Consider the following 13018-nt stretch of genomic DNA (forward strand, 5'->3'; position numbering starts at 1 on the left):
CACAACATGTTGAACTCATGTTCACAAGCTCATTGATGAGAATGCAACCTCTGTTAGCCTTACCACAGACATCTGGACATCTGATGTTTGTCCTGTGAGTACTATTAGTTAAACCACACAGTAGATAGCCAAAAATTTTGAAGTAAAGAATCAGTTTTGCATGCCCAAGATTGTTCTAGATCACACACAAGATCGACTTTCTCTGTGGCCTTTCAAAGAATATTTCAAACATGGAATATTTCTAAGGTGAACTTTCATGTGATACTGTGTGACAATGCATGTAATATTGTGAATGCTGTGGTGGAATGCGAGGTGCTGAGTTTGCCCTGTTTGGCCCACACATTACAGCTTGCTGTGAGCTGCAAAGTGTTCTCCCAGTGCTGTATCTTGGATGTAATCACAACTGGCAGAAGAATATTTGGCCATTTCAAACACAATTAACCAGCTCTAATCTTAAAACCATCCAAACGAAGCTGGGAATGCAGTCAAATGTGCTTCAACAAGACATTTCTATGAGATGGAACAGTATGTTTACATGTTGCAAACCTTGCTAGAGCAGAAAGGAGTGGCTGGTGCTTATGCCACTGATTTTGAATTAGCACCTACTTTGACAGCTATTCAATGGATTTTAATTTAAAAAAAAGACACTCCTCCATTCGAACAGATAACCAGAGGAATTTTCCAGTCTGAAGCCTTGGCATCAAACGAGATTCCTTCAGTCAATGCGTTTAAAATGACTGTGGACCAAAAGTGCTCCCTCTGACTTTTAAGTTAAAACCAGCAAAACTGCTCTGTTGGTGGCTGTAAACACATTTCAGTGATATTTACACTGAGTCCCTGTAGGCCCATGTACCTTTTGTTAATTGGCTTTTTGTTTCTAATCCTAAAATAGAAAGAAGAAGATATAGGCAGAGCGATAATTGCATATTATACAAAACTACAAAGTGAAGGACTCTTAGTTTAGTCAATCCAGTTTGTGAAAAAAACAAATGACCTCACAGACTGGCCAGTGGCATACAACCAGTGTTTTAGGCCCACTCACATCCCTCCTCCCAAAAAAAAGCATACATGTTGGTTTTGTAGACATAAACGACAACAGAAATTGCAGAGGATTCTTGTTTCTGTTTTCTTGTGCATAAAAGAAAAAAAAGAACTGTTTCTCATTTCTTTTGAGTCCAAGTAATTGAATTAATCAGAATTTTATGATGTAATTTTTCTATTTTCCTGAAGACCAATTAACAAAAGGTACATGGTCCCCTGTACTGTTTTGCTGTTTTACCACAATTGTAGACCCAAGATACAGGGATTGCTATTTTAAAGCAGACGTGAAACTACAAGCACATGAAATGTTCCTAATTTATAGCAAGAGTAGACTGAGCACACAGAGCAGAAATGGAAGACTAATTAATGAAAAGTACATGGTCCCCTGTAGTGTGTTGCCACAATATTAGACCCAAGATACAATGAAACTACAAACACATGAAATGTTCCAAACACGGAGCAAGCATAGAATAGACTGCCCACAAGAGTAAAGGGCTAAGATGGATGATAAGACATGTTCTGTGTTATGTATGTACAACAAAACGTCTTGAAGAAACACAAGCATATCAGGAAAACACTCAGACAGGAACAAAAGTAAGTTCAAATTATCATGAAAAAAAGCTTTTTTATCTGCTTCTGTAATAAGAATGTAATATATTTGTTTAAAATGTTTGCATTGTATACACATTAACAAAAGTTATTTCCAAAAGGTCAACTGAAGACTTTGTTGCCTTTTTTATGTGCCAATATTTTTATATATATGAAAAATGACAATGAATATAATCCTGTATATCAATATATGTTTATTATTCAGATGCAAGGATTTCTGTCAGAAGCTCCAATATCAAAGAATGAAAGTTCACTTCATTACTGGAATAACAAGAGTTGATTCCCTACTATTGCCAAAGTAGTACTCAAGTTCTTGTTAGCGCCATGCACTAGAATTGACAGTGAGAGGATATTCAGTGCAACCAGCAATGTGTTCAATGAAAAGGGGAACAGAATTACATGTGATAAAGCAGAGATGCTTATGTTTGTTAATAAAAACATTTATCTCATTCTTCTTAAAAGAAAAATAGACTGATGAACTTGCAGAAAAAAAAGGTTGGCTTATATTCAGCCACGTCTAAGTGTGCAGAAGCACAAAAGCTGTACTACTGTATCATTGAATGATTGCCCTTTTGAAGGTCCACTAGTATTTCTGTGTTTAATCCTTTAACTTGCATTATTTAATTATTTTAGTTTGAGTAGATTTATTTTTATTTATATTAACTTATTTAATTAAAAAAAGACCAGTTGTGTGACCAGTCTACATAAAGACCATTTAGCCTAAAAATGTTCACAGCAGACAACTGTAATTTTGTTTGTTTGCATATAGTGGGTTGAAAGCTAAAATGCTGTGCAAATAAATGTTACATTTGTCTGTAACCTTAGTTATAGTTATATTTTAGAAATGTATATATTTGCATTTGCATATATATATATATATATATATATATATATATATATATATATATATATATATATATATATATATGTGTGTGTGTGTGTGTGTGTGTGTGTGTGTGTAAATATCAGAGATTAACATCAGCACAGAATTCCCTTATCGGTGCATCCCTACACTTAATGCAAAAGCTGTATGAGCAATGGCTCAGAACAAATCGCAATGTCCATGAACAACTGCCAAAATGCTACAGCTACAGTAATTACTATCTTCAATCTGTCAGGCTGTCATCCTTTTGAATGTGTTGTAGGAGCCCTGTCAATAGTCAGTCAGTGTGTACAGAGTGTAGGAGCATATAACAAAGCTGCTGGTAGAGGAGTCAGACATACATGTAGGGCTTCATAGAAAACATAGAAAATATGCAGCATATAGAGATTAGATCTTGGTATAGAAGCTTATAATTAAGAATGCAGGAAATCAAGAAAAATTCATATTTCAGGAGTGATGTCTCTGTTAACACATCATTCATGGCTTAAATGTGGGTAATTATACTGATTAGCTGTGCTTGTAAGCTAAAGGGTTGGTTGTTATTTCATTTGGTAGAGTAATTAATGTTTTAACACTGATGTGAGGGCAGGAAATGACTAATGAGTGTAGTTTATGTATGGGCGAATGTGGATGTACAATTAAATGCCCCCACATTTAATTTTGGAACTAACCTATTTTATTATGAGAAACATAGCACTATTCTGAGCGTGATATATCTTATCATAACTAATTGCAATCAAAGAATTAGTATATAACCTGACTTAAAAATCAGCTGTTTGACCACAGTTACAAAATTCTTTGTAGTAATACAGTTGTTCTCTCTGTGCTGCAGGATTCAAGATGCTGTATGTGATGATTTCCAACTATGTTTTCTTTCCTTATCTCTTCCACTTTGCTTAATGATTCATTGTTATAACAGTTTTTGAAGTCGTGTACATTTTTGACTGTGTGGTTTAGATGTTGTGTTGATTGATAGCATGCACCCACACTAATGATACTTTCTGGTGAAGAAAGGAAAAAAAAAAAAAAACTAAAACAGTTGAATTGTTAAAGTAACTGAGCCAGTCCACCCAATATAGATGTCTTCCTTGCCCGAAAAAGACTGCATGTGATAATTAGTCCAAGCAAAGCTTTTCTGCATTTTTGCCTTCTGAAAATACATTATACATGGTTTTATCACCTTCAATTGCATTGCACACCTCTTAAGAAAAGTGAACAAAGATGACACAACGGTAATGCAGTTTGAATACCTGTGTACAACATTAATGTTAATAATTCATCCTGTACTCTTTAAAGCACTGTGCAAAGTCTCACATTCATAGTGGGACTAAGAATGACTAGCCCAGCAATAAAATCATAATGAAGAAAGGCTCTACAGTGTTGTAAGCATATTAATACCTGCCATGGTTATTCTGTGTTCCCACAGGTACAATATGTTCAACTACAGATCATTTATTCACAATGTGCTATACAACTGAAAAAAAAACCAAACAAACAAAAAAAAAACCTTGCATGTAAGTGGAAACTAATTCCCATTGGTTACTTTCAGTATTAATGTACAATATTTCCTCTCAGGTATTTCTTCTGCACAAGACTGAACTAAAAAAAAAAAGACCAAAAATTCATTGATAACACAGTCTGAATGCGAAGTAATTTAACTGAGTTTAATCATAAGGGCGTTGTTCCTTTATAAACCACCGAAAGATGTAGGTCCCTAAGGGAATTATTATTCATGGCAAGTTTGCATTAAAGTGTTTTATTACAGACATTTCCAAGTCAGTGTGAAAAATATTTTAAAAAATATTTCAGACCACATTAATAGTCTGTCAAGATTTGAGCCTTAATAAAAAGCAACAGCTATGGCAACAGCTGGCACATAGTTCTGACGAGGTATGAAGGGAATGGACTCATCTCACCAATAACAATTTTTCACTTTTTTGTAAAACATAAATATCATACCACATGTATCTGATATGCCACATAATTCAAAATAATTCCCTACTCAGGAATAATCGGGCTCATTTGGAGAGTGTGGTGTACCACATACACCCTTATTATCATTTGCTTATGTAAATATAATTATATACTGTATAACACCAACAACCAGTAATTGGGGACATTAATAAAATTGCTAATATTGATGGATTTCTCTATTGATTAGTTAGACTAACCGCATCAGCAGGAAAGGAAACCTGGTATGGTACACTTTATTCTAAGGAGCACTTACACTGGAATCTTTTAGGAAGCTAGGATTGATGTTATTTATTTATTTATTAAAGTATGATGAGTGTGAAGGTCCTGCAAGAATCTACAAAATGAACATGTAAAATGAATAGCATAATCCTTGCCTGTGATTTCCAATGCCACTGAAAGCTGTCAGCAAGAACATCTGAAATACTGGGGTTGACCATATTCAATTTGAAAGGGTACAGTGAGAGCCAAGGGTCTTATCTTGGATTTCTGTGTTCATGAAAAACCTTTCTGTTTTAATCACAGATGACATAATTGTAAATACATTGAATTATATATAGTAATTTAATAATTTCTTTCAGTGACTATGATGATGTTTGCAGTGCAATCAAGTGAAGTGGACAATGTCTTCTTAAAAAGTAAAAAAAAAAAAAAAAAGTCTGATTAAGCTTCCTGTCTTAAGTAGCCCATTGTACTGTGACGTGTCGCTGTTGGATCACTGATTGCCCTCTATTGAGAAACTGCAAACATCCTACTGACTCCTTTGCAGGTCAAAATGTATATGCAAATGATGAAGACAAGTCCAGCATGCCTAGATCCACACACCATACATATACGTTTTGTTTACAATAAATTGCACTATATAACTGGAAACTCATTTTGTTGTTTGTGATGTGATGGAGTTGAAACCTTGAAGGATTAAGGATTTTGAAGCTTGAAGAGAGATGGGAGGAGGGGAGAAATGTGATAGATCAGCAGTTTGAGATGAAATAGAGTAACTGCCTGTAATGTGCCTTAGTCATGGTGGAAATTAAAACTATTTTTCATTGAGTGGACAGAACATGTGTACTCAAACATACAAGTATTTTTCATTCACTCACTTACTGTACAGGCATGATAGGCTGTGTGCATGACCCACATATGCTAGGACACAAATCCCCTAGAGTATGACAGAGAAAGTGGGAGGGATAAGGAGGTATGTGAGTGAATGCTGGAGACTGTAGTGGGCAGGGCACAGGCAGGAATTCCTAATGAAACAGGGTATTGCTGGTAGAGGTACAAATAAGTCAAAGAAAGTGGCAAAAAGGAATAAGACCAAGGCCAAACCCTTTCCCCCACCAAAAGAAAGTAATAAACTCCTGCATACTTTATTTGACAGTCCTCACACACATTGAATGTTATGCAGTGGTATTAGATAAATTATGTTTAATACCTATGAAATCTATGAACTTAAGGATTCTTATAAAATTTTGTGGTTTTTTGCATGTTTTTTCCAGTGCCTAAGTTCTATTCTGTCAAATATAAAAATACAGATAATGTGATTTTCTTGTTTTAACAGATACAATTATTTTAAAATTAAAGCCTTTTCAGGAAGTTGGTTCTTGGCTGTTGGAAGTTGGAAGTTCTGTTTCATATCTGATAAACTTTACCTTTTAACTCTGCATACATTTACATTCTTAATATAGTGCTTTATGCAGTCATTTTATTAGTATCCTGAAAGCTGTTCTGAGCCATCATCTGGTGCTTGCTGGGGAATAATGACTGCCAAAGCTTGAGATTATCAGCAGGCTGTAGTACCCACAGAGAGGACCATTAAACACTGTAGTTATGACATCTTATTTCCATATTCATAAAATGCCCTAGATTGTGCCCAGAGATATAGACTACTAACAAGCCAATAGGTAGAGTCATGGGGACAGTATACTTGAATAGTAAGCTCTAAGCAGAGGTAGTTTTCATATCTACAAATATGAAAGTCAGCCAGCTTTGGTTGCCTTTGTCAACAGCCAACACATTTTCTCACCAAATTGGGTAGGTCTGACAAATCTGAAAGTTCATTATGGCTATCATGATCATGATCTATTGCAGTTAATAAGCATGATGTGGTTTTAGTTTTATTTAATTAATTTCAGTGTGTAATTAAGAAATAGGTCTGAATGGTTGTGCAAATTTGTCCAGACAAGATGACAAAGCCCAGCCCGTAGCAATATATTATAGTGCATTTTTGGGACTGAAGAGAGTTAGCACTAATTAAAGCATTTGTAGGAGGTCAGTACACACAGACAAACTCCCATTCTCTCAGCAAACACCAACATCAAAAATTTGAACCCATTTGTCTAAAATGATCAAGGTTTGGGTCTCATCTGAAAGAACTTGGTGTAAATGAGGTGGCTTTCAATTAACAAATTTGAGTTCCATGCTCAAAACCACAGCATTCTGACAGGTATTTTCAACATCAAGATCAACTAAAAGTTAGAACTCACACTTTAGCATCAATAGAATGAAAGATGGGGTTATTAAGATAAACGTAAAAAATATTTCCCTCTGATCTAGTTTAACCTCAAGGTACACAGATAATAAATATTTCAGTTAATAAACCATTTAGATTTTTCCCCAAGTGGTATTTATTTAAGAAACTTGTGTTTATTACATGACTTAATTGTAATAGCTCATGTTTAGCCCTAAACTTATTTTTTTACAAGATTCTTTACAAGTCTTTACAGTTTCCTCACACCCCATGAGGACCCATTAATTACAAAAATCCCCATGTTTAAAAAAAAGAAAAAACTGTCAGTGATTTTTGACTGCCATAAATACATAAATACATTTTTAAATCCTAAAAACATATTTGCCCACCTTTATAAATAAATAAATAAATATAAATAACATGTAAAATATCTTTGGCCAAACTTGGGCCTTAATAATAGTGTTGATTTTCCCCACAAACCTTTAATGAAGCTGCTCATTCTCCACAATGACAAAACCATACATAAATCTTTAAAACCATTCATGAAAGGCTAAAACCATTCAGAAAACTCTAAAACCATTCATGGAAGTCTCTTTAGATGTTTTTTTTCTTTTTTTGGAGGCATGGGGCGAGGTGGCTCTATCGATTATTGAGGGGTGTTAAAAAAGAGAAAAAAAAACAAATGTAAATCAATAAAATCAATAAAATGTAAAACCAATTCCATTGAGGCACTTTAAAGATGTTGAAGATTTTTTTAGGTTTCTCTTTCCTCAAGCAATGAAAAACAAGACAGAATAAATATGACCAAATCACAACGTTCATCCATATATAATTGACAGTTTTCTCTCTTTTTTGTTGTAATCTAAACCTCCATAGGCCTTGATCTTAGCAAATGGAGGCAAAGAGGAGCACAACAAAAATCAATCTGAGAATAACAAAACTTTTAAATAGCAAAAAGAAATTACAATTTAAAAATCTGCTATGAAAGTGAAGTAAATAAATAAACCTCTTTTAAGTTCACATTTGTTTTTAAGCCTGCATTGCAGAAATCATCAATGTCTATTTTCGGTGGTGGTGATGGTAGTGCCAGTAACTGTTGACGTGATATTTCTCTGGCTTTCAGAATGCTCTCCAAATATCCCTGCGAGGGTTTTGAATCTGGGTCCCCACTCGCTGAGGTAATCGAAATCCTCTTCTGTTTCATTTAATGATTCTATGGAGCTGAGGCTCTCTACCACAGAGCCCTCCCCTTCGTAAGCATAGGTAGCCAGTGAGTCGTAAGGAGGGGCAGATGTATCGTCGTCGTGCTCCTGGAGCCTTTGGCTGATGAAGCTCTGGATGTCTGCACTGTCCTGTGAGGCAATGGGTGGGCGAGGGGTAGATCCAGCCTCAGGTTTGACATCGCGCCGAAAGAGGTTCTCCTTAATGGCTTTGGGGTTTCGGAGGGTGCCCAGGTCAAAGGCGTGTGTGTCCTCCTCGCCACCGCCCTCATCATCATAATGGATAACGTTGTCTCGAATGTCCTCTTTAGACGTCATCAGAGTTTCCTTTTTCTTCTGCCTTCGCACTCCCACGTAAAGGACCACAATCACTGGGGGGGGGGGGGCAGCATGTAAATGCACTCATAGCTCACAGTCATGTAGATTAAACATGTAACCCTATGTGAAGGACCATAATCACTAGTTAGGACCAATGACATCAAATATTTCTCCCTCAGGAATCAAAGAAACCATCTTGCTTTGTTCTTAAGAGTTTTAGGTAATTTGAAACAATTTCTAGCGTCATCTCATATTTAACAACAGGCTGGCACCAGAGATATGGAGGAAGATGCGACTTATGAGGCAGACTCCTCAAGCCACCATGTGTGAGCACCACTGATAGGCACAGTTGGGCCTCTCTCTCTTTTCTCACTTAGATCCTACTAAGAGAGCACTGCACTGTCTGGCTACAATCTGGTAAATATAGATGTATGTTTTCATGAGCACTAGGTAGACTATGCAGTACTCAGTGCGTGGGCAGTCAGTCCTTTTCATCTAACAGGGGAGAACAGATAAGTGGAGAGGAGAAAGAGGGAGGGACACACACACAGAGCAGGAAGGACTACAGACAGACTACAGATGTAGTAGTACATTGTGGAGATGCATTTTGGGATGAAGGTATAAGTTTATAATAGTGTATGTCAAGGCTGGTATAGTATTTACACTTGGGGTTGGTGAAAGAGACAAAACATGGCAGCAAAATAAATAAATAAATAAATAACTGGGGTGTTTATGTCTTCTTGTCTGTGAGTATGTGGTTGTAGAACGACAACTCCCCCAAGTGACAGACATCCACATTACAACACTCACTCCTGTTGGCTTATATCAAATGTGTTTTGGTGTGTATATGGGGGTGTACTTTATTCAGATTATGTGTGTCCCAGGGTAGGCGGGCATGCCACTGATGCCTTTTCCTTGGTCAGGCTGATCCATGACTGTGTTTGTTATGGTTTCCGCCCCAGAAGTGAAAGTGGGTCATGCTGAGAAATAGAGCACCTCTAATGGTAGGGTCTCTCTCTCTCTCTCTCTCTCTCTCTCTCTCTCTCTCTTTTTCTCCTGCCCACTTGCTCAACATATTCTGGCTCTTCTCCTGTGTATGTACCTATGTATACAGTCACTAATTTTGACTGGCACCTCTCACAAGGACATGGTGTAACTGAAACAGCCTAATGTGCCAGTCTCTTTCTCAAGGGCATTTGAGACAGAGAGACAAGCCTGCTTTTACACATCTGTGATAGTAGCCTGTCCAAAACAGACCAGTCATGTGAGAGTGCGAAAGTGAGAGGGCTTGAGCTATAATTTGGAGGTTTTATCTAGGTTAAGGATCAAAGAATCATTTTAATTGAAACACATGCTTATTCATTTTGTGTCTGAGCACTTTCAATGTAAACATACACATACACTTTAAACATAGCCTGAAAAAATATCATGTTATGTAATAAAACATCCCTACGCAAAGGGAAGTGGGATTCAGACAGTTTTGCTTTAAGAAAATAATGCATCTTAGTTTTCCCTTGCACACCCTGGGCACGGCAGTGGGCATAAACTTCATACATTTTTGTATGTGTCCTTTTCTGTGTGCGCAAGCTCACTTTGCTGAATATATGCAGGCAGCTATTACTGGATTATTACTGGGTTATGAGAGGTTGCTGATGGAATGGGATTAATTTCTGTGGCAGTAAGGATGCATTATATGAACCGCCGCCATAAATGCTTTTAGAGTGTAGCCCCATAGATTGCAGAGTCTTCCATGACACTAGTGAGATTCTAGCATGGTCTGTTTGCACTGGTACATTGAGTTGTTCATAAAACATGTTCAAGGTGAAGTTTTAGCAGGCTGAATTTCAGCTCTGAGTGCTAGAAGTGTGTTTTTGACTCATTAGTTATATACCTAAATTAGGTATATCATCAGCATGTTAATATTTTGTTATAATAGCTGTTCTGATATATGGAATAGAGTCAAACTTGAAAGGTTTGTTTTTGATTGTTCACCTTAAGGTTATTTGCAGAGATGAAACTGCAGATTCTGATGGGAAACTTGCTACTGATTCAGTGAGGTTCAGGTTAGTTTTGGCCCATCTCAGGTTAAGTTAGGTTCAGATGAGTACTTAACACATTTTTCTGAGAAGGGTCTAGTTTAATGATGAACTACTGTACCCCAAGCAATAAACGTTTCCTGTTCTATTCCTTATGTAGACAAGCTTATGTGATCTTTGCAAAGAGCTGGTCTTTTTGTTTCTCTGATATACATTTTAAGTTTTATATATAATTGCATAATTTAGTAACTCATGTCATGACCACCCAGTAATGAAACTTGGGGGTGTTTTATATAAATCTCACTGGGAGAGAAATCACATCAGATAGTGGCACAATTTTCTATGCTATGGCTGATATCACGGTGTGTAACTAATGAGTGTATTTTAATTAACCTAGGTTGGAATGTTCCAGAAAACAGCACTCTTTATTTTGATCCACACAATGATTCTTCCATCCAGAAACATGTTGGATTGTAGCCTTTGAAGCCCAGACCTTCAAGGCAGCTTCTCGTAGTCAGCGAAAATAGCCTAATGGAGAAATTAAAAAAGCAAAATGCCAAAATTACAGCATTTTAAAAAAGTCCCAGTCTCTAGTGAAGTGTACTAAACTATACTTTTCTTCCTAGTCATAATCCTGAAACCCAAAAGCAGTACACAGGAATTTCTTCCAAGTCTGCACAACAGTGCCTGGTTCCACTAATGTTCTCTCCTTCTCAATTAGAGCCTAATTAGTGAGATAAGGTGTTTTACCTGTAGACTCAGTAACCCTTGATGGGTTCACTTGCACAGCCATGATCTCCAGCTTTAGTGAGTATGTTTATATACTGACTTTTTCATCAACCTAAATGAATTCATTCCAAATGAAGACTTTAATTGAACTTTTTATATGCATCCTAAATGCATTAATCCACTGAATGTATCTGTGTACATCTAATATGTAATCCAAACGTTTTGGGCATGTGAGGAGCTTCACTTAGTGTTATGGTTTCCATAACTGTGAAACTCTCCTTGGAATTTCTATAAGCATATGTGAATGATGCAGGGTACCTATGTTTTGGAGGCTCAGGCAAAACCTTTCAGCTTTTGCAATAAAAAAAAAAGTTATTTTTGCTTTTTTCAGCAGAACAGTAGCTGCCACCATATTTGTTGTTTAGCATGAAGCAAATGTTTTGATTATGATAAGAGCTGGACTCACAGGTTTACATAGCTAACATTACTTTTTACTGATGGATGGTTTGCTGAAAGACTACACTACCTTTTACTATCGGAGGTAAATTCAATTTGGTTTGAGTACATTAGGATTGCTATTTTCCTACAGAAGTGTTATAATAGTTTTGTATTCTGATCAAGATATGAATCTGATCACTAAAGGAATAATAGGCCATGTGTAAACAAAGCCAATAAAGTCGAGCAAAAATGGCAGGCTGTTAACTCTTAGCTGATGTGGCATACCATATAAGCACAACATGACCATCTGTGTGCAAAAATAGCCATGTGATTATATGTGATTATATCAAGTTTCATGAGGGTTTAAACTGCTTGTGTTCCTTCTTTGGTGACTGCCAGTATTTCACTCACCCAACAGTATGATGATGCAGAGCAGAATGGCGATCAGGGCCCCAGTGCTGAGGCCCACGGGGAGGAAGATGGCTTCAGCACTGCAGGTGAGCAGGGAGCCCTCAGAATCGCAGCCACACACACGGATGGTTAGAGTGCTGGTGCTACTCTGTGCCGGGTAGCCGCCATCCTCGATCACCACCGGGAGGCGGTAGATCTCCTGAGAGCGGCGCCGAAAACCAGTCCGCAGCGTCACGATCCCTGCAGTGTTGTCTGGGTTCATGTGAGGTGGGAAGAGAAGCTGTCAAGACTTGGGACATGTTAATGTTTGCTGTATTTTTCACTAAATTCCATTAAATGCTCAAAATCCTAAAGGAGAAAAAGGAGTTGGGTTGATAGAAAGCTTCTTAAAGGGAGACTAATGGAAAAATGGACAGCCATACACTTCAGAATGGATCTTGGCCAGTGCATCACATAGTTCTTAAGGATTTTAATAAAGATTGTATAAAAGTAAGCAGTGTGTTAATGCTTTCCCAGAGTGTCATGCTTGCCTGTAATTGGAAGGCAGCATCACTGTGTATCTGACCACAGAGGTCACAAATATATTTCCCATGAATGTGAGAACTGTGCAGAGTGCAATGCAATGGCCTGTATTTTTTTTTCCTTTATGAATAGAGAAGTGTCCTCATGGACTGTGCCAAGGTGTTTTAACCACAGAACACTTGTACTCAGTTCAGGTTTCACACTGTATAATTGCAGCACAGTACTGTTTTCATAAACAACCATCCTCCTGCCCATAACTCATCTACATGTGCTGGAATGAATGGGTATAGCTTTCTTGAGGGCTCATGCCCTTTATCTGACCCCAGACCTGCAACTGCTAAAGGGATGCTGAATAATGGACGTGGTGTTGAGT

The 13018-nt window shown here is 37.1% G+C and overlaps 1 protein-coding gene across 1 annotated transcript in view; it reads right to left on the reverse strand.

Annotated features, from left to right (window-relative positions):
• Positions 1–6957: 6957 nt before the first annotated feature.
• cdh12b (cadherin 12b) overlaps positions 6958–13018 on the reverse strand; it is a 92419-nt gene continuing 86358 nt past the window's right edge. The window contains exons 11-12 of the mRNA XM_027008526.3: positions 12124–12375; positions 6958–8562 (exon numbers count right to left, since the gene is read on the reverse strand). Coding sequence (XP_026864327.2) covers positions 8024–8562; positions 12124–12375 — 791 coding nt within the window. The 3' untranslated portion in view covers positions 6958–8023. The remainder of the gene's footprint in view (positions 8563–12123; positions 12376–13018) is intronic.

The sequence above is a fragment of the Electrophorus electricus genome, chromosome 15 (genome assembly GCF_041902795.1).
Source record: "Electrophorus electricus isolate QZ-2024a chromosome 15, ASM4190279v1, whole genome shotgun sequence".
Lineage (NCBI taxonomy): Eukaryota > Metazoa > Chordata > Actinopteri > Gymnotiformes > Gymnotidae > Electrophorus > Electrophorus electricus.